The sequence below is a fragment of the Heptranchias perlo genome, chromosome 4, assembly GCF_035084215.1.
Source record: "Heptranchias perlo isolate sHepPer1 chromosome 4, sHepPer1.hap1, whole genome shotgun sequence".
Classification (NCBI taxonomy): Eukaryota; Metazoa; Chordata; class Chondrichthyes; order Hexanchiformes; family Hexanchidae; genus Heptranchias; species Heptranchias perlo.
Genome location: NC_090328.1, coordinates 76,618,393 through 76,646,128, shown reverse-complemented (window position 1 = coordinate 76,646,128; position 27,736 = coordinate 76,618,393). Strand labels below are relative to the sequence as shown.

The window sequence follows — 27,736 nt, the reverse complement described above, 5'->3', positions numbered from 1 at the left end:
AAAGCAGAAATAGTTTGATGCATTCCTGAAGCACTTCTGATTATCGTTATATACAGTTAAAAAATCTGAATTGAATTCTGTAAATGACACGACCATTCATTCCCGTTTACAGACTCCCCTCCTTACTTAATACTTGTTTTGGGTTTGTAACCTTGACGAGATAAGTACGTCTCACTATAAGGCTTTCCCATTGGCTGCAACCCGGGTCGATTATTGGCGTTACCAATCAGATTGTCCAATACAGCAGGGGGGCGGTGCTGTGCCCCGCTCCCTCTGCCCCTCTCCCTCTCCACCTCCCCTCACCCTGGTCTGCACAATATGTCTGGCTCCATATTAAGAGCCTCTATTAGAGCCGTCAGTGCCAGGAGACGGTTGGTCCCGACCAGAGCAGCGCTCACTTTGGTAAGTTCTAGTTTTAAATCTCACCTTTTTCACACTCTTCGTCCAACCCCAATCGGTTGGACAAACGGTGTAAACAAACGGCTGGGGCTCGCGAGGGTAATGGTGTAAATAAACGGCTGGGGCTCGCGAGGGTCACGTGTAAACAAACGGCTGGGGCTCGCGAGGGTCACGTGTAAACAAACGGCTGGGGCTCGCGAGGGTCACGTGTAAACAAACGGCTTGTGGGGGGGGGTCACAGGTGCTGGAGCTCGGGCGGTTGTAGAAATTCAGTTTTTAAGTGAAAGTAGCTGGTGGTCCGCCTGCGTCACCACAAACTGCAAGTTGGGATCTTTTGAGAATTTCATGCATTTTTAAATAACTCCGGCAATCGATTTCAAATTAGCAATCCCTTTTAATAGCCCCACTCTTATTTTGAGAGTAATCTGGGATTATTTTAAAGATAACACGATTCCCATTTTTCTTAAATGTGCTGCATAATTTTTTTCATCAATTGCCCCCGCCCCCCGGTTGTCTTTTGCTGGAGATGTGGTTCTGCAAATATCTCATCCGAGAAGTCATTCATCTTTGAGCCTTGACTGAACATAGGCATATTCTACTCTTGAGGCCATTACAGTTGAGCCCAATCCTGTCTTCGCCTGATGTTCATACACGTACACTTCTCTGCGGTGTGGTGGTGATCTGGGAGGGTCGCTGGCTGTTTGTCCCCCCGCCCCGCCCCGCCCAGCCCAGGCAATGTGAGAAAACCAACTGAAATACTGTCATTGAGACTTTGGCTGAGACCAAATAGCTCAGCACCAAGTGGGTGTCGAACGTAGCACCTTCCTTATGCATATGGTTTAGCTACTCATTAAGCCACTAGGGGAAGTATGCTTTTTTAAAAATCCAATTAATGGTACTGTATGTAATCGTGAGGACATAAGCATACAGACTGCAAGACATGAGTATTGGTGACAGTAATGACAGGAAATCTTGAGTTGCTCAGATCCCATAATTTGGTTGTGGATGATGAAGAGGTTTATTGTCCTCTGAATCTGAGAAGTTTTCTTTGTATTATCAAATTTGGAGTGTCATGCTTGGACAAGATAAGTCTCCCATGTTGCAGGGGGAGGGGGAGGGGGGGTGTGGGGGTTAACATTATTGGCAGCAAGTGAAAATCTCATTGGTGGTTCCTTCTCAGCAAGTTACTCTAATTGCATTTTATTGATATTTTTTTTAATAATTGACTTGCATTCAAATGTGGGATGTTTAAAAGTTGTGATGCCATGCTGTGTTGCAGAACCAAATACATATTATTTGCCAACTTTCTCCTCCTTTCCCCAGAGAACAGCCATTCTTCACATGTGAGCTTAAACAATGAGTGTTGGCAGGCTATTCACCATTTGGTAATGGAGACATCCATAGCTGAGCTTGATCCTGTCCTCACAAAGTATCCGAGTCATTTGATAGTGATCAAGAGTGACGATTCTGGCTGGCTTTCGCCTCCCTAGCCCAAAGTCACTAAAGCCATCTATGGCTTCCCAGCTAAAAATGTTAACTCAGTACAGACCAAGATCTTCTGGTCTCTATAGCTTAGTATACAAGTGTCCATGTTGTGTGTCAGCTGTGGCTCAGTGGTAGCACTTGCCTCTGAATCAGAAGGTTGTGGGTTCAAGTCCCATTCCAGAAACTTGAGCAAAAACCTAGTCTGACACTCCAGTGCAGTACTGAGGGAGTGCTGCACTGTTGGAGGTTTCATTTTTTTGGATGAGAACTTAAACCAAGGCCCTGCTTGCCCTCTCAGGTGGACATAAAAGACTCCAGGGCACTATTTTGAAGAAGAGCAGGGGAGTTCATCCCATGTCCTGGCCAATATTTATCCTTCAACTAACATTTTAAAAAAAACCCCAGATGATCTGGTCATTATCACAATGCTGTTTGTGGGACTTTGCTGTGTGCAAATTGGCTGCCGCATTTCCCTACATTACAACAGTGACTACACTTCAAATGTACCTCGTTGGCTGTAAAGCGCTTTGGGACATCCTGAGGTTGTGAAATGCACTATACAAATTCAAGTTTTTTTTTTCATGTATGGCCTTTGAGCCCTGCAATCCAGTCATTGAAGCCCTGGCAACTCAATCATATTTGTGCTTATATTTGTTGGTTTGTCCCATTCCAAATTTTGTGAGCCCGGAGATTTTTGTTCTAAGCGGTGTTGCATTAGAACACCAAGATCTATTAGTATCAGGAACGATAGACAGACAGACCCACCCACGGAGGCTAACAGCACGTATGGCACGGGGGGTGGAATACACACTACAAAGTGATGCATCAGGTGTATAGAGCCTTGGCCAGACCCCAAGCGAAGTACTGCAGTCGGTTGTGGGCATCGAAGCTCAGGAAGGATATATCGGCCTAGGCAGTGGTACAGCACAGAATTTACAGAATTATACTAGGGCTTAAAGGGTTAAATTGTGAGGACATGATGCAGAAACCTCATTTATATTCCCTTGACTTTAGAAGGTTGAGGGGTGATCTCATCAAGGGATTTGATAGGGTAGATACAGATTCAATTTTCTCTGGTGGGGATTCCAGAACAAGAGGGCTCAATCTTAAAATTGGAGCTAGCAATTTAGGAGTCAAATAAGAAAGCAGGTTTTCACACAAAGGGCATTGGAAATCTGGATCACTCTCCAGGTAAGGAGATGCAGAGGTTCAGGGAGATAATTCCAGAGTTTAGGATTTAAGTAGCTGAAGGCACGGCCGCCAGTGGTGCTGCAATGAAAATCAGGGATGCACAAGAGGCCGGTATTGGAGGAGCGCAGAGATCTAAGAGGGTTGTAGGGCTGGAGGAGATTACAGAGATAGGGAGAGGCGAGGCCATGTAGGGATTTGAAAACAACAATGAGAATTTTAAAATTGAGGTGTTGCTGGACCGGGGTCAATGTAGGTCAGTGAGCACAGGGGTAATTGGTGAACGGTATTTGGTGCGAGTTATCCGGGCAGTATAGTGGATTCATATTTGTTGGTCATAGGTAAGCAATGATGTCTTTAGGGTTGAGGTGGCTCCAAAATGGCACGTCAAATGATGGCAGTTCAGTACCTGAGCTAGGCAGGTCCACAATACTCTAGGGCACGTTTGATGATTGACCAACGAATTTGCAATGTATTGTGCCTTCCATCTTGTTGATGGCAGATATGTACTATATAGTTGTTTAGGAAAATCTGAGACTTGGGACAACTGCTGCTGAAATACATTATCTGAAGGCCAAGTATGAAAACATACAGACATATAGCCAGACCTTTAACAAGTGAGTTGCAGAGAGGTAAGTAGCTGCTGCTGAAGCTCTGCACCTCCAAAACTGGGGGAGCCACCATTCCGTGGGCTAGGATGTATGACCATGTTGTAGTCAAGTGGGGTATAGTGCACTCGTACATCTTATGGTCAGTAGTGCTGCTCACCATGCCGCTTGTGTGGAGGTCCTGGTACCTGCTATCTGCCTAGCAGGCGCCCACATTCATAGAATGGTTGCAGCACAGAAGGAGGCCATTCGGCCCATCAAGCCCATGTAAGGGCAATCCGGTTATCCCATTCCCCCGCTCTTTCCCCATAGCCCTGCAAATTTTTTCCCTTCAAGTATTTATCCAGTTTCTTTTTGACAGCCATGATTGAAACTGCTTTCACCACCCTTTCAGGCAGCGCATTCTAAATCATAACTACTCACTGCATAAAAAAGTTTTTCCTCACGTTGCCTTTGATTCTTTTGCCAATCACCTTAAATCTATGTCCTCTGGTTCTTGACCCTTCTGCCAATGGGTACAGTTTCTCTTTATTTACATTATCTAAACCCTTCATGATTTTGAACACTTCTATCAAATCTCCTCTTAACCTTCTCTGTTCTAAGGAGAACAACCCCAGATTCTCCATTCTCTTCACATAACTGAAGTTCTTCATCCCTGGAACCATTCTAGTAAATCTTTTCTGCGCCCTCTCTAAGGCCTTCACATCCTTTCTAAAGTGCGGTGTCCAGAATTGGACACAATACTCCAGTTGTGGCTGAACCAGTGTTTTATAAAGGTTTAACATAACTTCCTTGCTTTCATACTCCATGCCTCTATTTATAAAGCCCAGGATCCCGTATGTTTTTTTAACCGCTTTCTCAACCTGTCCTGCACATATATCACCAGGTCTCTCTGTTCCTGCACCCCCTTTAGAATTGTGCCATTTAGTATATATTGCTTCTCCTCATTTTTTCTGCTAAAATGTATCACTTTGCACTTCTCTGTGTTAAATTTCATCTGTTTTATGTCCACCCATTCCACTAGCCTATTACTGACCTCCTCACTGTTTACTACACTTCCAAATTTTGTGTCATCTGCAGATTTTGAGATTGTGCCCTGTACACCCAAGTCCAAGTAATTAATATAGATTTTTTTAAAAAGCAGTGGTCCTCGTACCGACCCACGGAGAACATTACTGTATACCTTCCTCCAGTCCGAAAAGCCACCGTTCACCATTACTCTGTTTCCTGTCACTTAGCCAATTTTGTATCCATGCTGCCACTGCACCTTTTTTTCCATAGGCTTCAATTTTGCTGACAAACCTATTATGTGGCACTTTATCAAACGCCTTTTGAAAGTCCATATACACAACATCAACCACATTGCCCTTATCAATCCTCTCTGTTACCTCGTTAAAAAACTTAATCAAGTTAGTTAAATACTATTTGCCTTTAACAAATCCATGCTGGCTTTCCTTTATTAATCCACACTTGTCCAAGTGACTATTAATTTTGTTCCGGAATATCGTTTCTGAAAGCTTCCCCACCACTGAGGTTAAACTGACTGGCCTGTAGTTGCCGGGTTTATCCTTGTATCCTTTTTTGAACAAGGATGTAACATTTCCAATTCTTCAGTCCTCTGGCATCACCCCCATATCTAAGGAGGATTGGAAGATTATGGCCAGTACCTCTGCAATTTCCACCCTTACTTCCCTCTGCAACCTAGGATGCATCCCATCCAGACCGGGTGACTTATCTACTTTAAGTACAGCCAGACTTTCTAGTACCTCCTCTTTAACAATTTTTAGCCCATCCAGTATCTCAACTACCTTCTCTTTTTCTGTAACTGGCAGCATCTTCTTCCTTGGTAAAGACAGATGCAAAGTACTTATTTATTCCTCAGCCATGCCCTTTGCCTCCATGCACTCCTTCTTGGTCCCTAATCGGCCCTATCCCTCTTACTACCCGTTTACTATTTATATGCCTATAGAAGACTTTTGGATTCCCTTTTATGTTAACTGCCAGTCTATTCTCATACTCTCTCTCTGCCCCTCTTATTTCTTCTTTCACTTCTCTGTACTTTCTATATTCAGCCTGGTTTTCACTAGTATTATCAACCTGACATCTGTCATACGCCCCCTTTTTCTGCTTCATCTTGCTCTCTATCTCTTTTGTCATCCAGGGAGGACTGGCTTTGGTTGCCCTATCTTTCCCCCTCGTGGGAATGTACCTAGACAGTACCCGAACCATCTCCTCTTTAAAGGCTGCCCATTGTTCGATTACAGTTTTGCCTGCCAATCTTTGATTCCAATTTACCTGGGCCGAGATTTGTTCTCAACCCACTGAAATTGGCCCTCCTCCAATTAAATATTTTTACTCTAGATTGATCGTTGTCCTTTTCCATTACTAATCTAAACCTTATGATACTATGATCACTGTTCCCTAAATGTTCCCCTACTGATACTTGCTCCACTTGACCCACCTCATTCCCCAGATCCAGCAATGCCTCCTTCCTCATTGGGCTGGAAACATACAGATCATAAACGTTCTCCTGAACGCACTTCAGAAATTCCTCCCTCTCTTTGCCCTTTATACTACTACTATCCCAGGCTATATTAGGATAGTTGAGTCCCCCATTATCACTACTCTTTGGTTCTTGCAGCTCTCTCTAATTTCCCTGCAAATTTGCTCCTCCAAATCCTTTCTGCTGGTGGCCTTTAGAATACACCCAGTAGTGTAATAGTGCCTCTTTTTTCTTAACTCTAACCGAATAGATCTGTCCTTGACCCCTCAAGGACATCCTCTCTCTCCAGCACTGCAATATTCTCCTTAATCAATACTACCACCCATGATTGTTAATTGTCTAATGACCAGCTAGTGGCTGTCTTTGGGTTGGGGGAAGACAAACAGCGATTAAGGTCTCTTTGGGGCCGAAATGGCTTCAAAATGACACTCCTGGTGATGGAAGTTTGGAATAAAGTCATCCCTCTGTGATAGACTCAGTAATCTGATACCTGAAACAGGCAGGTCTGCAGTATCCAGGACACTGCTAATAAATTGACCAGCAAGTCTGGTTCACTAAAGTGGCAGACCAGTCACTGGGGGGGTTAGAATTATTTCCACTTGGGTCCAAATAATCTGCAAATCAATGATCTTACAAGGAGCTAGACCAGCAGCGGGAAGCATACCAGTGCAGTTTTAGCTATTTGAACTCCATTACACTCATGTGGGTCCCTAATCATTGGTTCAACCTGCACCTGAACTCTCCGGACTTGGATATGTGATTGTGTCCCTATGGGGACAGTGTGCATTCTTTATTGGCAAATATAAATTCTAAATTTGTAGTTTTGTTTTAGTAGCTTGGTTTGCAGATTCTTAAATATGGTGATGGGTTTCCACACGTCAAGTACCCGGCTTGATAAAAAGAAAACTTGCCTTCCCCTTTAAAGGGATGTTGTGTTTGTATCTTGTTAATCTATAGTATTCGCAAACTGAGGTGATAATTACAGCTTCAAGTAGGCTTTGAGTGGAAGGAAATGGAGAAATTCAATTGAGGGAAATAGGTGGGAGCTAGTAAGAAAGTAGTCCTGGTCTATAACTGAATAATTATGATCTCACCAGTGGAAGTATGAGAAATAGCCAAAGTTACCAGATTATGTGTACAGTAAATAGAGTTCATGGTTATAATTTTTGTAGGAACATATTGATGGATTTTTAAACTATGTGGGTGATATTTTAAAATTGGAACCATTGTTAAACATTTTTAAATGTTTTTTGTTTCTCCTTACCTAGACTCCTTTGGCTGTTAATAAAATTAAACAGCTGCTTCAGGAAAAGCCTGAATATGTAAGTATCCAGGTATACATCACCTTTGCCTGCCTATCCAAAATAGGTTAAAGATGGGCAATGTTTCAAAGACAAGAATATGAGCATGCATTATAAAACTTCTCTTTGCAGCACAAGTTACATAGGGAAGCTATTTAAATAATGCAAAATAGTTTCGTTTAACTTTCCTTTGGTAGCATCTGAGAAAAATAGAATTCAACTTGGTACTGCTTTCTAGTACTTGCCCCTTGAACAAATCTACCATAACGCTCAACTTAGAGAAACATTGCCTCTTATTCACATTATTAAGGTGAATAAATGATAGAAGTGTTACAACCTAAAAGTATTTTTAAAAGCTACTTTACAGTTGGTATATACTTATTCATCTTCAGCATCCCTGTTCTGGGAATAGCCAAATGTATACAAAAAATTATGATAACATGAAGAAAAAAGTAAGTTTTAGAAATGTCTGAATGTGAGGGAAAATGGCCCTACCTTTTTACTGAAACCTGAGTTTTTGATACCCATCATGTTAGTGTTGGGATGTGATTGATTACCTTGCAGCATATCTATTAATCATTAGAATGGCTTAAATATTTCTAATAGGACAGTAAAATGTAATTAAATGTAACATTTTTTGTTACAAAATGTAATCCTGTGGTAGATTGGATTGAAGATTGGTGTTCGAACCAGAGGGTGCAATGGTCTTTCTTACACTTTAGAATACACAAAGGAGAAAAGAGAATCAGATGAAGAAGTGATCCAAGATGGTAAGTGCACTAGTTATATACACACTCTAGAAGTGTTTTCCATCAGTTTCTGTACTTTACAATATGCAATAGATATTTACAATAAATACTGAAGCAACTATTCCAGGCCTTGATCGGCACCATATTTCCTCACATTTTAAAAGCTTACAGAAAATGTCACAATAGAATTTAGAGGTATTATAGACTAAAGTGACACATACTAGTACTTTCTGCAGCTTTTCTGCAGTATTTAGCGTCTATTTGGATGCCCAAAAATAAAATAAAACTCAAAATAGACTCTCACTGAAATCAATGCAAAGCCCTTTACAAAGGAACTGCACTGTGGCAGCTATTCAGACTCACCGTGGACGGTCTTTGTAGTGTTACTGAGTCAGATGTACTGTTAATGGAATTCACGTGGTCATAAGTTAGATTTGGATGAAGAAGACCCTTCGGCTCTTTTGATCTTGTCCTTCCAGAATATGAATCCTACTGTCTTCCAATTACAAAATCTACCTGTTTCTTAAATGAGTCATGTGTCTTGGCCTCAATGATCCTTCCATTCTAACTGTTGTTCAGCCTCTGTGTAAGGAAATACTTCTTGGCATCTGTTCTAAATTTATTCTTCACATCGATGAATTTTTTTAATTCATTCATTCATGGGATGTGGGCGTCACTGGCAAGGCCAGCATTTATTGCCTATCCCTAATTGCTCTTGAGAAGGTGGTAGTGAGCTGCCTTCTTGAACCGCTGCAGTCTGTGTGGTGAAGGTTCTCCCAAAGTGCTGTTAGGTAGGGAGTTCCAGGATTTTGACCCAGCAACGATGATGGAACGGCGATATATTTCCAAGTCAGGATGGTGTGTGACTTGGAGGGGATCGTGCAGGTGGTGTTCTCATGTGCCTGCTGCCCTTGTCCTGATAGGTGGTAGAGGTCGCGGGTTTGGGAGGTGCTGTCGAAGAAGCATTGGCAAGTTGATGCAGTACATCTTGTGGATGGTACACACTGCAGTCATGGTGTGAATGTTTTAAGGTGGTGGATGGGATGCAATCAAGCGGGCTGCTTTGTCCTGGATGGTGTCGAGCTTCTTGAGTGTTGTTGGTGCTGCACTCATCCAGGCAAGTGGAGAGTATTCCATCACACTCCTGACTTGTGCCTTGTAGATGGTGGAAAGGCTTTGGGGAGTCAGGAGGTGAGTCACTCGCTGCAGAAGACCCAGCTTCTGACCTGCTCTTGTAGCCACAGTATTTATATGGCTAGTCCAGTTAAGTTTCTGGTCAGTGGTGACCCCCAGGATGTTGATGGTGGGGGTTTCGGCAATGTCAAGGGGAGGTGGTTAGTCTCTCTCTTGTTGGAGATGTTCATTGCCTCGCACTTATCTGGCGTGAATGTTACTTGCCACTTATCAGCCCAAGCTTAGATGTTGTCCAGGTCTTGCTGCATACGGGCACGGACTGCTTCATTATCTGAGGGGTTGCAGATGGACCTGAACACTGTGCAATCATCAGCGAACATCCCTATTTCTGACCTTATGTTGGAGGGGTGGTCATTGATGGACACAGAAGGAGGCCATTCAGACCATCGTGCCTGTGCCGGCTCTTTGAAAAAGCTGTCCAATTTAGTCCCACACACCAGCTTTTTCCCCATAACCCAGCAGTTTAGATCCCTTCAAGTACATGTCCAATTGTCTTTTGAAAGTTCCCATGGAATCTGCTTCCACCACCCTTTCAGCTAGTGTGTTCCAGATCTTAACATCCCTCTGTGTGAAAAAATTTCTCCTCATTTCCCTCTCGTTCTTTTGCCAATTATTTTAAATCTATGACCTCTGGTTACTGACCCACTTGCCAGGTGAAACAGTTTCTCCCTACTTGCTCTATCAAAACGCCTCATAATTTTGAATATCTCTATTAGGTCTCCCCTTAACCTTCTCAGCTTCTCCAATCTCTCCACATAACTCAAGGCCCTCATCCCTGGAATCATCCTGGTAAACCTCCTCTATACCCTCTCTAAGGCCTTGACATCCATCCTAAAGTGTGGTGCCCAGAATTGTACACAGTGCTCCAGCTGAGGCCTAACCAGTGATTTGTAAAGGTTTAGCAGGACTGCTTTGTTTTTGTGGAGAGTGAAGTAGTTGAATCCGAAACTAGGGTCCTGAATCTAAATAAAGGAAATTACGAAATATGAGGTGCGAGCTGGCTATGATAGATTGGGGAACTTTACTAAAAGAGATGACAATGGATAGGCAATGGCTAATATTTAAAGAACATGTGCAGGAATTACAACAATTATTCATTCCTGTCTGGCGCAAAAATAAAACAGGAAAGGTGGCTCAACTGTGGCTTACAAAAGAAATTAGGGATAGTATTAGATCCAAAGAGGAGACATATAAAATTGCCAGAAAAAGCAGCAAGCCTGAGGATTGGGAGCAGTTCAGTATTCAGCAAAGGAGGACAAAGAGATTGATTAAGAGGGGGAAAATAGAGTATGAGAGTAAACTAGCAGGGAACATAAAAACTGACTGTAAAAGCTTCTATAAATATGTCAAGAGAAAAAGATTAGTGAAGACAAATTACGGTCAGAAATGGGGGAAATTATAATGGGGAACAAAGAAATGGCAGAACAATTAAACACATACTATGGTTCTGTCTTCACAAAGAAGGACACAAATAACCTCCCAGAAATGTTAGGGAACTAAGGATCTAGTGAGGGGGAGGAACTGAAGGAAACCAGTATTAGTAAAAAAATAGTGCCAGGGAAATTAATGGGGCTAAAGGCTGACAAATCCCCAGGGCCTGATAATCTACATCCCAGAGTACTAAAGGAAGTGGCCCTGGAAATAGTGGATGCATTGGTGATCATCTTCCAAAATTCTATAGACCCTGGAACAGTTTCTACAGATTGGAGGGTGGCAAATGTAACCCCGCTATTTTTTTTTTTAAAAAGTAGGGAGAGAAAAAGCAGGAAATTACATACCAGTTAGCCTAATATCAGTAGTGGGGAAAATGCTAGAGTCTATTATAAAAGATGTGATAACAGAACACTTGGAAGGCATTAAGGGGATTGGACAAAGTCAGCATGGGTTTATGAAAGGGAAATCATGCTTAACAAATCAATTGGAGTTTTTTGAGGATGTAACTAGTAGAATAGATAGGGGAGAACCAGTGGATATGGTGTATTTGGATTTTCAGAAGGGTCCCACACAAGAGGTTAGTGTGCAAAATTAAAGCACGTGGGATTGGGGGGAATATACTGGCATGGATTGAGAATTGGTTGACAGACAGGAAACAGAGAGTAGGAATAAACGGGTCTTTTTCCAGGTGGCAGGCAATGACTAGTGGGGTACCGCAGGGATCAGTGCTTGGGCCCCAGCTATTCACAATATATATCAATGATTTGGATGAGGGAACTAAATGTAACATTTCCAAGTTTGCAGACGACACAAAGCTGGGGTGGAATGTGAGCTGTGTGGAGGATGCAAAGAGGCTCCAATGTGATTTAGACAAGTTGGGTGAGTGGGCAAGAACATGGCAGATGCAGTATAACGTGGATAAATGTGAGGTTATCCACTTTGGTTGTAAAAACAGAAAGGCAGATTATTATCTGAATGGTGATCGATTGGGAAAAGGGGAGGTGCAACGAGACCTGGGTGTCCTTGTACACTAGTCGCTGAAAGCGAGCATTTAGGTGCAGCAAGCAGTTAGGAAGGCAAATGGTGTGTTGGCCTTCATTGCAAGAGGATTTGAGTGCAGGAGCAGGGATGTCTTACTGCAGTTATACAGGGCCTTGGTGAGACCACATCTGGAGTATTGTGTGCCGTTCTGGTCTCCTTATCTGAGGAAGGACATCCTTGCCATGGAGGGAGTGCAACGAAGGTTTATCAGACTGATTCCTGGGATAGCAGGACTGACGTATGAGGAGAGATTGGGTGGACTAGGCCTATATTCACTACAGTTTAGAAGAATGAGAGGTGATCTCATCGAAACATATAAAATTCTAAAGGGTCTAGACAGACTAGATGCAGGGAGGATGTTCCCGATGGCTGGGGAGTCCAGAACCAGGGGTCACAGTCTCAGGATACGGGGTATGCCATTTAGAACTGAGATGAGGAGAAATTTCTTCACTCAAAGGGTGGTGAACCTGTGGAATTCTCTACCACAGAAGGCAGTGGAGGCCAAGTCATTAGATGTATTCAAGAAGGAGATAGATATATTTCTTAATGCTAAAGGGATATGGGGAAAAAGCAGGAATAGGGTACTGAGTTAGACGATCAGCCATGATCATTTTGAATGGCGGAGCAGGCCCGAAGGACCGAATGGCCTACTCTTGCTCCTGTTTTCTATGTTTTTGTATTCAATATCACTGTTCACAAAATCAAGTAGCCCGTATGCTTTCTTAACCGCCTTATCAGCTTGCCCTGTGACCTTCGAAGATTTGTGAATGTGCATCCCCAGGTCCCTCTGCTTTTGCACCCCTCTCAGAATAGATTATACTGCCTCTCCTTGCGCTCCTCCCTCCTCCCAAAGTGCACCACTTCACACTTATCCTCATTAAATTGCTTCTCCCATGTGTCTGTCCATTTAACCAGTCTGTCTATGTCCTCCTGAAGTCCACTACTATCCTACTCACTATTTACTACGTTGCCAAGTTTTGTATCATCTGCAAACTTCAAAATTGTACTTCCTAACTTACACCCTTTTGTCCTGTTGCCCTGCTATATCTGAAATTATGGCTTTAGGTTTATTTTCTTTGTCTTGTTAGATATTGTAGTCCCCTCTGACATGTCTCTTCAAGCTTTTCCTCCTGGCAAGGAGAATCAATTTCATTGCTCTTCTCTGCACTGTCTCTAGGGCCTGGATGGCCCCCTTTATGTAGCAGTTAGCAGAACAGCATGCAGTACTCCAGGTACAGTCTGATTAAACACTGTACAGCTTCAAACTTCTGGAGATCTGAACTCTACCAACATAACCCAGGCCCTCTTCATTTTATTTACTGCAGCTTGAAATTATTTGGACATGTTAAAACTAAGACATGTGGTAACATTAAGATTCTCCTTAACAGGATTTTTTTTTAAACTTCAATCTCATGCTCTGAAGCATCATACTTGCCATAATAAGTAAGATGATCAACATATTTCACAATATACCCAACTTTAATGTTGTTGACTGAGCCATGTATCTGATATGAATATAATGGGCCCCAGTCAATAGAGCAGAGGCAAGTGGCTTCTTTCTTGCAGCAATGATTATGGCACTTTTTTCATATTTGTTCTTGGGATGTGGGCAACACTGGCAAGACAGAATTAAGTGCCCATCCCTAGTTGCTCTGAAGTCAACCAAATAGTGTGGGACTGGAGTCATATCTAGGCCAATCCAGACGGGGGTGGCAGGTTACCTTCCCTGAAGAACATTAGTTTTTTACAATAATTCACTATTATTTTTCTGGTGCTAGCCCATAAATTATCAGATTTACTGAATTGAATTTAATCACTTGCCTTGGTGGGATTTGAACTCGACCTTTGGATTACTAGTCCAGTACCATAACCATTAGGTTACTGTACCCATTTTCAATGTTTATAGGCCTAAAAACATTTAGAATTCTTTTTGAATTACTCTATTTGTACCTGTGGTGCAGCAAGCTAACTACAATAAAACAAAGGGAAAATTTATTTAGTATGTTCATTATTTTGAAGAGAACCAGAAGAACCCCATACCATTCTCAAAAAGAAAGCGCTGAATAAAAACTTCAAATTCAGTAGTCATTCCGGTTACGCAGAGTCACCTGCTTGAGAAATTGACTGTTTAGTGACTAAAATGACTGGATAAACTTTGAAGTACTTAAATATTAGGGAAGAAAATAGGTTCTCCTAGTTCAGTTCTTAAGTGCTTTCTTTTTATTCCCCCCCTCACAACTACTATGAAATACTTTGTTGAAAGGTTGCACCTAATAAGTCATAAAGCGGTGTATAATTTTCTTGTATGGTATGAGAACACTCAATGATGGAGAATAGGATATAAAGGAGAACATTTAACATTTGGCTTTGTTTACTACAACTGATTTTAACATGGATGGCAGTAGTTAGATAAACCTATAAAAGTTCTTGTCATTTGTTATGATTTCAGTGTTTGCCAGATACTTTTCTTATTTGCAGCATAAATGGTAGCTTAGGCAGGCAAACTCATACTTCCTGTGAACCAAAACCTAACCTAACCTAATGCATAAAAACATAAGAAATAGGAGCAGGAGTAGGCCAATCGGCCCCTCGAGCCTGCTCCGCCATTCAATAAGATCATGGCTGATCTGATCCTAACCTCAAATCTAAATTCATGTCCAATTTCCTGCCCGCTCCCCATAACCCCTAATTCCCTTTACTTCGAGGAAACTGTCTATTTCTGTTTTAAATTTATTCAATGATGTAGCTTCCACAGCTTCCTGGGGCAGCAAATTCCACAGACCTACTACCCTCTGAGTGAAGAAGTTTCTCCTCATCTCAGTTTTGAAAGAGCAGCCCCTTATTCTAAGATTATGCCCCCTAGTTCTAGTTTCACCCATCCTTGGGAACATCCTTACCGCATCCACCCGATCAAGCCCCTTCACAATCTTATATGTTTCAATAAGATCGCCTCTCATTCTTCTGAACTCCAATGAGTAGAGTCCCAATCTACTCAACCTCTCCTCATATGTCCACCCCCTCATCCCCGGGATTAACCGAGTGAACCTTCTTCGTACTGCCTCGAGAGCAAGTATGTCTTTTCTTCAGTATGGAGACCAAAACTGTATGCAGTATTCCAGGTGCGGTCTCACCAATACCTTTATATAACTGCAGCAATACCTCCCTGTTTTTATATTCTATCCCCCTAGCAATAAAAGCCAACATTCCGTTGGCCTTCTTGATCACCTGCATACTAACTTTTAGATTTTCTTGCACTAGGACCCCCAGATCCCTTTGTACTGCAGTACTTTCCAGTTTCTCGCCATTAAGATAATAACTTGCTCTCTGATTTTTCCTGCCAAAGTGCATAACCTCACATTGTCCCCCTCTCTGTAGCATTTTTTATTTATTAAAATGTTTTCTGTATTAAAGCTTCAATTAGAGGCTGGAAACCTGTCAGTTAAATCTCGTTTCTCAACCTTTGGATGATTTGAGTGTGAAGTAATCTGGGAGTTAGTATGCATCAAATGAACAACAAGCCTATTTACCGTCAATTATATGCTTTGGAAACAGTAACTCCGACCTTCCAGACTGACTTCAGAACAATATTCTGACAGACAGTATATCTTCAGCTACAAATGTGAATCGGGCTTACCAAGAAACAAAATTAGCAGAAGCAAAAGTTTAACAACATTAGGTAGATAAATCACGTTGGTTCACTAATCTTATGAAATCTGTTATAAAATAATAAAACACCAAGTTTTCTTGCATATTAGAAGTAACAGTTTGGACCAATGTTATGAAGAAAATTGTATACGTGAAATCAGATAATCATGCGGTGTTCCTCTATCTCTAGCTCTTAGTTGCTTGGCGAAGCAGATATTAAAGAAACCTTGATAAGGAACAATAGTTATTCCTCCTCTGTTTGGAAGTCTGAGCCGAGTCATAAGAACATCAAAAGGGTATCTGTAATAATTAAATACAGCTGTTAATTCAAAATAGGTTTTAAAAGTACACAGAAACTGCTTAGCAAATTTTCTTCATATATTTAACCTGTAAAGCAACTTTCATAGAGTTTCTCCTCCCCCTTCCCATCTCCTCTCTCTCCCCAGCCCCCTGGGTTTACAAGACCCAACCTAATGGGATAACTACAAAGACCGTGGACAGACATAAGCAATTAATGGTCTGATCCGTATCAACTGATTCTAACACCTGGATGAACTTTGTTTCCAATGCTCATTAAGCAGTCCACATAGACACGTGTGACTCCTCTGCCGTCGAAGTGGCATTGGCACATGAGACACAGCATGTATATTTCATGTCCATACAGGCTGCTTCCAGCAAACAGTAATCCAATTAAAATGACCAACTACCTGCATCCCTTAAAAGGAAATATTAAAAATGTGGTCCTAATTTAAAACAAGACAGCTCCAATCAGTCACAGTATATTGATGTTTATGTCAATGCTTTTACTATTGTCAATAAATTGATGTTTGCATCATAAACCCATATTGAGACTAGTGTTACATTACTAATAATTTTAGCTTCTGTTTTATGTTCTCAATCTCCCAGTACTTGTTAAACTTAGCCAATTACACACAATTTAAAAAAACAAGCTTTTGCATATCAGCCATACAAACCAAAAAGTCCAAACTATAAATTACCAATGATTAAAATTCAATTGCACATATAAATATTGTGCTTGCCACATCAGAAAAAAAGTCAATGTCTAACATTTGCACACAAATGCTTTTAAACAACATTAGAAAGTGTATCACTCATTAAACTGACCTCTTCCAAACACAGTTGAACATCTTTATGAATCAACCTCGAGATGCATGTCATGAGAAGAAATTGACAATCGTACTAGTAACCTCACATTAATCAAGGTAGCTGTTGAAGTAGTTTTGGCAAATTTAGCATGGTTGATCAGAGTCTCCATCAATGATAAAAAAAAACCTTTAAATAAGGTTTGTATACTGAGAGTCTATAATGAATGTAACCCTTATTTATAGCCACTAATTTACTTGGGTGAGGAAAGAGCCTACTACCTAGGTTATGTAGCTATTTGTTTCAAATTATTACACACCACATTGGAAAGTTTGTGAGGCTTTAGTAGTATCTGGAAAATCATTTTTTTCAGCATGAAGACAAAAGTTACAAAAATTCCTGTTACTTTTTGTCTGTCTTTTATCCATCACTGCATTTCTCTTCCATCAAAAATGTATATATTTTTTAAGAATCTTGGCATTCTGTAGTATGTAGATTTTAAACTGTTCTTGGTTCTTTAGGTAGTTTTATTTATCACTAAATAGCAGTTAGCAAGTTGGTTTGTAGAATTTTTTTGTTATGCTCTTCCCAGGCTGATAGGGAATTTCCAGGGAAAATTACAACTTATTCTAGTCACACTACAGCCACTTCTTGGGTCAGTATGAAAAGAATTTGTTTCACCATTGTCTGTCTGCAAGACAGTGACTGAGTATCTTGTATTATTCACAAAGCATTTGTTAAGATGATATATTAGACTGGGAAGTGATTTGGTGGTGCTGTACTCAAAATTGATGTTCCAGAAAAAAAAAATTCTATACTTAATTGCATAGTTTTTGAACAAGTGTACAGAAATGTTTAGCTAATGTGCCTTAGGTACAAACATTTTATTGTTTAATTTTATAGATAAATCTACACATACAAAGTTTCTTCGGTTTCTCTCTGTCCTGGTGTGGTTTGGTTCTTTATCAACTCACTTGTCTGCTCTGATCAAGCTGTCGAAAAGAACTTAATTACCTATTATACACAATGCATTAACTCCAAAACACTTATTTTCAGACAAGTAAGAATTTATTACCAAGAAGCTTGTATACAAGGGAAGTCCACCTCAATCAAAGGTTGAGGCTACGACTTCGAAAGACAAAGGATTTAGCTTTCTTTTTATACACTTACTTTAGTAATGTTTGTCTATCATTGAATATAGGCGTACATGTACATGTACAATCTCATTGGTTCAAGTGTTTTAGTCAATCAAAAATAGGGACCCAACCCCCAGGCCCCCATCCCCCTCGGTGGCCTCTCACAGGATCTGGGAAAGGTACGTTGCTTTAGCAACACAGCTCCCTTATCAGTAGAGACTGTCTTGGTCTCAAGGTTATGTGGTCATTAATTTCTGTTAGTTAGACAGTTATCTCATAAGCAAAGACAATAGCCCTTCTGTGTGTCTTTGCTGGGAAAGTGTCTTTGCTGGGAAAGTGTACACTCCAAGCTTCTCATTAAATTCAGCTGGTTAGCTAACATGGTCAACTTATTCCATCATGCTTTGCTTCTATAATGGTTCAATATTTCTACATTAATATGGTCAGCTTTATGGTTTAAGTGTATTAAAAAAGTCAATTTAGTAAGGCAAAGCTTATAGTTTTCCACATTCCCACCTTTTGTCCTACATATATATATATATATATATATATATATATATAAAAGGACAACACTTTAATAAGGCATTATTCCACCCAGACGTTCAAACTCCTCCTGTGTCGCCTCATCCTGTGTCACCCCTACTTGCACCATCAAATTTGTGGGCGTTTTCTGTGTACCCAGGTTGGATATCATAACACAGCAGCATTTGACAAAGCAATAGGCTATAAGAATTATAACAACAAATATGACTGGTCCCTGAACTAGAGAAGTCCCAATAGAACCCAGCCATCCTGTTGCCCAGCCCCAAAGAGTGAATGAAGGGGGCTGCTTGAATTTCTCAACTTCCCTTTGGATGTGATTGGCCAAATTAGTAATATTCTCTGAACTATCAGGTATGTAGGTACAACATTCAGATCCAATTAGTGCGCATGTTCCTCCTTTCTCTGCCAATAGGTAATCAAGGGCCATACGGTATTGAAAGGTGACCGTACGAATGGCTGTCATTTCTGCACTTATTTCCTTTAAGGCTTCTGCCGTATCATTAGCAACTATTTCCCAGATATTGGCTAATTTAATAATTTCTCTGGTGGCCATGCTCACTCCCCACCTAGGGAAAACAATGGCCCAGAATCGGTCAGCCTCAGTAATTACCCTCTTTACTCGTTGCCCAGCAGGATATTGAGGCAGGGATGATGAGTGTCGGACATATGGGATCACATATCCCAAGTAACATGATCCGGTCCATCTTTGAGGCAACCATGGGTATGCCTTGTGGCCACAAATAAAGTAGGTTTCATTATATGCAGTAACTGCAGGGGAATTCTTTGTTTATTCTATCTATGTAAATTTGGCCACCTGTGCAAGGCTTCCATCTGATGGTACTACTGATGCTGGTTACTGTCATATTTATATACTGAGTGCAATTACTCCATCCCACTACATCACCCCCTACTGAATTCTTACTCAAACATATTGCTCCATTAGTTCTTGGTGTATTTGTAAGGATTAAAAAAGGAGGTTTATGGGTCTGATCGTAATTAGGTTGGTACCACCCCCGAAATCTGGTTTCACATTTTGTTGTGATTGTGTACTCCTTCCATTGCTTTCTCACAAACATTGTCTTATTTGTTCTCGCACTCATCCAGCCACTATCTCGCATTCTGTTCCCATTAATTTCAATTTGATTTATTACCCACTCTGCTATTTCTTGGGAAGTTAGGGGGACTGGTCTGAGTGGAATGCCTCCCTTGGATTGAATTGGGATATGTGAGCACACCCAGCAGATACCTTGACGCTTTGCATACATATATGACATGTATAAAAAAGTATTGACATGCAGTTCCCTTGAAACACGATTGAGTCTGCTTGCAGCAGGGGTTGTAGCAGGTTTTATGCCAGTTTCCACCCACACGATCAGGCATGCCGAGCCAATTATTCTCATTTGATTTAAAAGTTTAGGCCATGCCATGCTGCAACAGTCTCTTATAACAGTTTAATTAATCAGTCAGTTTTTTTTCTGTACACCACCGCCGGGGTCCTTGTATGGGGATTTATGGGTTAATTAATCAACTACTAGGCCTGACCTTTGAACTCGAGATTGGGACCCACCCCTTTATATTCCTTAATCCAAATTTTATCCCTACAATATCCCGTTAGATGCTGTACCTCATCTTAACCAGGTTCCCTTCGTGTTGGCCACCAGTCCGGGTGGAAGAGAGGCAGAGCATCTGATAATCCTATCAAACTATGATTTTCTTCCCTTTTACATGCACCTTACCCCAGCGGGTGCTACTCCCGGTACCATTAAGATGTTTTCTTAGTTGAAATCACAGAGACAATGGGGACATTCTCACCCAGGCTCTGTTTTACTACCTTTGCCAAACCCTTCATCCTCTGCTTACATTTATTACATGTAATGAAAATCAAGAAGGACATTACAACAAACTGCACTACGACTAATACATGTGACATTAATCTAATCCAAGGATGGATCTGTATATTCAGTCCCAAATTCCAGAGGTCATCCCACCAAGTGGTGACTTTAATTTGGTCAATGTCATGCTTAATGTTTTTATTGTCCTGTTGTAGGTTATAATAAACCTTCTGGGAGAGGCGTATCTCCATTCGCAATGCTTTCAAGTATTTAGGCAACAGGGGTGTCAGATACCCAAATGTGTCCTGATATTCTTTTAAGTCCTTTTTTGACATCCTCAGAAACTTGTAAGGTGGTGAGGTTATGCCGGTGTATCTCTACCAGTTCCTCGGGTCCAATCCGAACCAGGACTTCAGGAATGGAGTAGAATTCTGGACTTAAAATATCACAAGTTAGATTGGCATATTTAAACGTTTTCAAATTAGTTGTAATACAGTATTCGCCCTCTCCGGCATATGCCACTTGAGTGGGCTTCCATGGTACTGGTATTGTTAAACCCACACTGTGCTTCTGGGCTGTGTCCAACACTATGTGGACATACAGTGACAGCATGTCTAGTAACACATCCCTTTAATTTTGTTTCAGCCAAATTCCCTTTAAAAAAAAATTTTTTCAGCATATGGTAACATATTATGATGGGATATGTGCATTCCGTCCTTCATTACCCCAATATTCTGTACTTGTTACACCTCTCGTCCCTGGGTTTCGGGTGCCATCACCAGTATTACTAGTACCAACCCTAGGAGCCCTCCTCCGTCAGGTTTACACTGCACTTGAGTGGGGTACACTCGCACCATTGCCCTGAATTGGCAAGGGGTGATGTTCTTGTTTGGTAACAGCCGCTTGGAGGTACCACCTCCATCATGCCCACAGGTCAGGCTCACCCTCAGTTTGTTGATTCGTTATTCATAAGGGTACTTCCCCTGCCTGTATCTGGGCTAGGTTCTCTCGTGTCTGTTCCACAATCCAGTTACCATATGTACTGCAGATGTCATTAGCAGCCGCCTGCTAAGATACGTTATATTCCTCTTTTATTAATTTATTAATGGTTTGGGCATGTGTTTCTAGCATTGTAGCTATCCTGTGCAAATGTATGATCAGTATTTGATCCTCAGACAATTCCTTATCTGTATTTTCATTTATTTTTAAATATATCTTTAATGCGAGGCCCCAAATCTCTGACCTTTTGATCTAATATTGCCAAATCAATGTTACTGTCCGATACAATATTTACAGTCAGCTCCAATATCCCAAAATTTATTTATTTTACGTAATTTCTTCTTGAATCGCTTTTCATTTCCCAAAATATCCCACTATATTGTGCCCGAGTCCCTTCTATCATTTCACAATTATCCGAACTTGAGAGCAGTATTGTTGGACTGACAGGACTTGTCAATGTAAAATTTTTCTTCCCTCTCGAAAAGAATTCTTCCTTGATACACAGCATTCAATAGGAACCATTTAGACTGGACTTCTTTTATTTTAAATATAATTTGATTATCCCCTTAAATTACAAGTAAATCTTTCCTTTCTCGAGTGCTTGAATAGCAACTCATATAAATTTTTCTTATCAATTCCAATTTCAGAAACATATTATGTCCAGGCTTTGTGGTTTTATAGTAGAGACAGAAGTACTTGTAATTACTTTTGGATGTAACTCCCATATCTTCCCACCTCGAGCACTCTGTCTCGGAAGACAATAAATAGGTTAAAACAAAACAAATCAAAATGTTTTCAAAAGAAGAGAATCAGGTTGATATCACCACGCTGTGACATTTGGTATCTGCTGATGTCTGCAGCTAAAGTCTTAAATTTTTAACACCACTGGATCGTTTCCTGCACCAAATCTCTCCAGCAAAGGTTGCACCATAACTTTGTAAAGCCATTTTATGTCAAAGAACTACTCCTGGTAATCCTGCACCATCAACACTCACGTGGTCCCAAAAACCAGGGTCACCTGTTTTAAAAGAAACACAGAAAATCCATTGCGGCTCTTCTTGAGAGCCCAAGGGGTTAATTTGTCAAATCATCATTTATTATTTATTTATCCAAAGGAATAATCCTTTTACCCGAAACAAATCCAGAAAATAAAACAGGAGAGAGAATTTGCCTAGTCCCTCTCTCTCTCTCTCTCTCTCTGGAGCGCGCAGCCTGTCTGAAATCTTTTACGCTGTCCACCTCCATTCCATGTCTTGCTTTGTTTTAACACTTGAGTTAGGAGGTGTTGATATAATTGTTGAGTTTTCTTAGCATTCTCAGTGCGAGTTATATAATTTGTCAGGGAAGGTCTCCCCTCTTTGGTCAGATCTTGTATTGTATCTACTATTCGTGAATAGCCCCGAACTTGTCGAACTTCGTTATCATACTGTGGCGGGGTAAAACTGATAGGCGTTTAGTACCCTGTGTCAGTACATAGCTCAAGTAATGGACTTCCAATTCGAACCTATACCAATTGTTACCTCATGTTCATCTGTGTAATGGTTAGCCTCAGACAGTTCTCAACCGACTGGGTCATTTCTATCTGTTTGAACTGCTCTTGGCATGACAGTCTGGCTTCTTGGGATGGAAGGGGTTAACATTAACTTGCTCTTGTGGTTGGAGTAATTTGATACTACTCCCTCTGAGATTAAGTTTCCACAATCAAAATTTCTCTTCACACAGGTTTGACTGATTTTTTTTTCACATTTATGGATTGCTTTTACACTATATATTTGCACACTATTTTGAGATTTATTTTTAATCATAGTGTTTAATCAATCACAATAGCACAAAATGCTTCGAAGATCAGTTTAATTTATAACTAGAGATCATCCTGCAAATGTAACTTGTAATTCTTTAAATCTGCACTTTGTCTTTTCTTTACAATTAAACCTCATTTTGTCTTGGTGAATTTCACATAAATTCTTTTGTTTAAAAAAAATTCATACCGGGAAATAACATCTCCCATCGTACATTTTAGTTTAGAGTTAGTCTTCGTAAGTTTTATAATTTGCTCGTCATACACAACTATAGCTTTCCAATTCATTTTTTTTTCACATAGTTTTAGTGGGTTTGATTATAACCAACTCTCCGAGCTGTTCCAGGTTTCCGACTTTTCCTATCACGGTGATACCAGATAGCTTTTTTTTTTCCGTTAATTTTTTAAACCTTTTTTTAAAACCACAGCCAATCACAAAAATAAAAATTCAAAATGCCAATTTTTAGAAGATCCCATGTCTGGAATTTAACATGCCCACATTTTATAAGAACCAGAATTTAATAGGTCACTTAACCTCAATAACTCCAATTTTAATTCAGCAATATCAGAATTGAACACAAGACAAAACAGATACATTACACAAAAGAAGAAAACACGTAAGACGCAGTAAGAAGGGGGCGTGGCCCACAACACCAAAAAAACCACACAATCAGGACAGGCTTTTTTTAAAGAGACAGTATACCAAAACAAAAGGACCCTTTCTTTTCCGGGTCTCTGTCTTTTAAACATTTTTCTAGTCACTTAATTCTATCCATATTAAATGTACCGTCTTTGGGAAAGGGATTCTTTCTTAGTTCTGGTCCATTTGGACCAAACTATCAACTCGTCAGTTGATTCTTTTCCAAAGTTTCTGTACATGTAAGCAGCAGGTGTTCCCTTTGGAGGGATTTTGCTAGCGTTGGCACCCATGGCTTATAGTTTATACAATCCTTCACACTGTAATTACACAACAATCAAGACCTATCTTAACTATCACAATTCTATACTTGATAATTCAGCTGATTGGACAAGACGTCATGTGTTCTCTACATCCACCTTAACCAGCTCAGACTAGGTGCGTGAGAGAAACGTCTGCACTTAGTTGAATCAGCTGACTTACGCAAGATTTTTTTTTTAAAAAGTGCTCTTACACTTGAGCACTATCAGTGTTTCTACCTAAACACTTAATTCAGGTAAACCAGAATTTCGCACTTTTTCCGAATCCACGACATCCACACCAGTCTGCGTTTGTCGCCACTACAGACTTGCAAATTTCGCACTTTTCCGAATTACGCAACATTTAGTCTGCGCTTATCCAAATTATAACTTTACACTCAAAAAATTAAAAAAAAAACAAGTCTGTAACTGGTTACCTCTTTTCCTGGCGCCTCTCCACTAGGAGGTGACAGTCTATCGATCCCATACAGCAACCTCAACTTCACTCCTAGTATTACCGGTATTCACAGATCTACTCCATTATTGCTCTCTCTCAGCCCGTTACTACAACACCGCAGCTGACAATATTGAGTAATCTGTCACACATCACACTCTGTCCCCTTTTTCTTTCCTTGTCTATACGAAACACATTTCCTATGATCGCCTTCCAATTCCTAAAGGCAAACAGAAGAATTAGTCACGTCAGTTAATGCATTCACCTTTCAATCGCTGTGTGTCTGGGCTTGCACAGACAACTGTGTCTGCACTTAACGGAGATCACAAGCGATCTCGGTGGGACCTCCAAGAAACTGTCGAAAAGAACTTAATTACCTATTATACACAATGCATTAACTCCAAAACACTTATTTTCAGACAAGTAAGAATTTATTACCAAGAAGCTTGTATACAAGGGAAGTCCACCTCAATCAAAGGTTGAGGCTACGACTTCGAAAGACAAAGGATTTAGCTTTCTTTTTATACACTTACTTTAGTAATGTTTGTCTATCATTGAATATAGGCATACATGTACAATCTCATTGGTTCAAGTGTTTTAGTCAATCAAAAATAGGGACCCAACCCCCAGGCCCCCATCCCCCTCGGTGGCGTCTCACAGGATCTGGGAAAGGTACGTTGCTTTAGCAACACAGCTCCCTTATCAGTAGAGACTGTCTTGGTCTCAAGGTTATGTGGTCATTAATTTCTGTTAGACAGTTATCTCATAAGCAAAGACAATAGCCCTTCTGTGTGTCTTTGCTGGGAAAGTGTCTTTGCTGGGAAAGTGTACACTCCAAGCTTCTCATTAAATTCAGCTGGTTAGCTAATATGGTCAGCTTTATGGTTTAAGTGTATTAAAAAAGTCAATTTAGTAAGGCAAAGCTTATAGTTTTCCACAAAGCACTAGAATGAGTCTATTGAATGCAACTAAATGTAAGACCATCTGCCTAGTCTGGAGTCAAACTCTTGGAGATGGTGTTCCAGGAGGTTTCATTTGTGAACGTTGATATTTTGTGGAACCAATTTTCATATACAATATAGTTTCCAACCTTGCAAATGCTCGATATTTTTACACTTGATCAAAAACCCAAAAGTAGCTTTGCGTCCCTGACATGTCCATATATACTATAACAGAAACACACACAAACAGATGAACCTTTTCTGTTGCTTGAATCCAGCTAAAAATCAGTTTGGATTCAACTCTGGAGTGAAACTTGTAGTGCAAATCCTTCACACTTCTTACTGTTCTACGATTACAAAATCTCCCTTTGGAAATGTGTTTCATACCAGTATTGCACTGGTTGCTGTAATTTAAACATAGTCTGTAAGTGCTGTCAGATACTTAATGATTGTCTTTGTATTTTTTAGGCAGTAGAATCATAGAAGTTACAGCACACTGGGAGGCTATGCAGCTTTCTGCCCTGTGTTGGTGCTAGCTCTTCAACTGTAGCTATTAATCTTAATCCCATTTCTCTGCCCTTTCTCTGTATCCTTTTAATATTCCTCTGTTACACTTAACCAACTCACTATTAAATGATTTGCCTCAATAGCCACTTGTGATAAAGCATTCCAGATTCCAATAACGCTCATTCTAACTTCTCTTCTTTCCCCAACCCCACCAGCTCTTTTCGTCACGATCCTGAGCTTATGTCCATTTGTTACTGATTCCCCAATCAATGGAAGCAATTAACTCTCTCAAATCTTTCACCATTTTGAAAACCTTTATCTGATTTTTCCACCTGTTCTCTGTTCCAATTTATAAAAAAAACAAACCCCAATTATTCAATTTTTTTTTCTTAACCATAACATTTAATTCCTGGTATCATTCAAGTGAATCTTCACTTCACCATTTCCATAGCTTTAATATCCTTCCTATAATGGCGTGCCCAGAACTGCAGGCAATACTTTAATTTTAGCTTAACCAATGTCTTCTGCAATTCAACATCGACAAACACCAGTGTAATGGCAAAAGATAATTGCATTGACTGGGCACACACATGATTAAATGTAATATTTGTATCTCTGAATTCTTTAAATCTACAGTTTACCAAGGGGAGGCATATTTTAATTTTTCCCATGGTAATTTGCTTTTCATTTTTTCTTCCAGGTGTTCGAGTATTCATTGAAAAGAAGGCACAGTTGACACTTTTAGGAACAGAAATGGACTATACTGAAAGTAAACTCACAAGTGAATTTGTATTCCACAATCCTAACATCAAAGGAACCTGTGGCTGTGGAGAAAGTTTTCATGTTTAACTGAAACCAACAATGTATAGTGAACACTAATGTGGGCATTGTTGTGTTGTGAGGCACTGATATTCCTTTTAGGCCATTGAGTGTAGCTGACTCTTTGTTTTAATGAGTTTTGAGGAGGGAAGAAACTAAAAATGCATCTCTGTTGGTATTTTGCCACTAACATTGGATCTTTCTCCTGAGGGGGAGTTTTGCACAAGAGGTTATGGTGTAAAATAAGATACATACACATTTTCTGTTCAATCATGATACAATGGAAAATGTCAGGTTCATGAACTGAATTGTTAGCTGGTGAGATGAATGAATTTGTGCCTGATTCAGATAAATACAACATCCATTTCTCATCTGAAAAAAAACTTGCATTTGGCATCTTCAAATCTTCTGTACTCTTGTTTCTGCTAATATTTATGGCCAATACATACCTTGCCAAAACCAGACAATTTTGGAAATGTATAGAATAAAAGGCCTGTTTAGCCTTTAGTTATTTCAGCTTCATTGATATTGAATACAAATCTATTAATAGGCTGTAACTAGCATCTTTTTGCTGTTTGCCTTTCACTCTCCACAATATCAATTTTTCACAGCAGCTTGTACAGCAAGTTTTAAAAAATCAATTTTTTAAAAAGGTATTGCTACAAAAGACCTGAGACTACTATGTTAGGGGCCAACAGGTGATCTCCTTGGCCATTGTCAGTGCTTCTCTTAGCCAACTACTAAAGGTGCAAAATGAAAGTAAGGCTGATGTTGGAAGCTTAATGAATTAAAGTATCTACACTGCTGTATGCCACATGCTGTGCCATCACCAAAATCAGATTGTTTCATCCAGATTAATGAAACTAGAAAATATCCATAAGTTATCTGGAGCCAGACCCTTTTCAGGTGTTTCGATCAAGTAGAAATGCACCCAAGAGATGTGGATGATACAATAAGATTATTACTGCTTGGTGATTTATAGCTCATGATTGGGCAGATTTGATACTTCATGAGCAAGAAGTTATGCTGCCCCACTAGAGGGATGTATATCCTTGGGGTTTTGAAATATATTCAGTTTACCATATATCAAGAATTAGTATAAAGCTATTCTTAAATTCTT

At 40.2% G+C, this 27,736-nt stretch overlaps 1 protein-coding gene and 1 long non-coding RNA gene across 3 annotated transcripts; one reads left to right on the top strand and one right to left on the bottom strand.

Annotated features, from left to right (window-relative positions):
- The first annotated feature begins 266 nt into the window (after nt 1–266).
- On the top strand, nt 267–27,736 carry LOC137321036 (iron-sulfur cluster assembly 1 homolog, mitochondrial-like). Of its 2 annotated transcripts, none has more exons than XM_067983176.1 (4): nt 267–402; nt 7,452–7,517; nt 8,149–8,254; nt 26,498–27,736. In XM_067983176.1, the coding sequence occupies exons 1-4, from the start codon at nt 319–321 to the stop codon at nt 26,644–26,646; spliced, it is 405 nt and encodes a 134-aa protein (XP_067839277.1). In that variant the 5' UTR covers nt 267–318; the 3' UTR covers nt 26,647–27,736. The 2 variants fall into 2 exon arrangements, with proteins under 2 accessions (XP_067839277.1, XP_067839278.1); XM_067983177.1 differs by having other exon boundaries at nt 268–402; nt 7,452–7,505.
- On the bottom strand, nt 17,698–25,215 carry LOC137321035 (uncharacterized). Its single transcript, XR_010962700.1, has 2 exons — nt 24,788–25,215; nt 17,698–24,569 (listed from the first exon to the last, which is right to left on the bottom strand). It is a non-coding gene; the product is annotated as an uncharacterized lncRNA (long non-coding RNA).

Excerpts from the sequence above, each read along its gene's own strand:
- LOC137321036 (XM_067983176.1), top strand. The coding sequence starts at position 319 with ATGTCTGGCTCCATATTAAGAGCCTCTATTAGAGCCGTCAGTGCCAGG. Across the intron at positions 7,518-8,148 it reads CTGAATATGTAAGTATCCAG|ATTGGATTGAAGATTGGTGT; the intron begins GTATACATCACC and ends ATCCTGTGGTAG. Across the intron at positions 8,255-26,497 it reads TGAAGAAGTGATCCAAGATG|GTGTTCGAGTATTCATTGAA; the intron begins GTAAGTGCACTA and ends TTTTTCTTCCAG.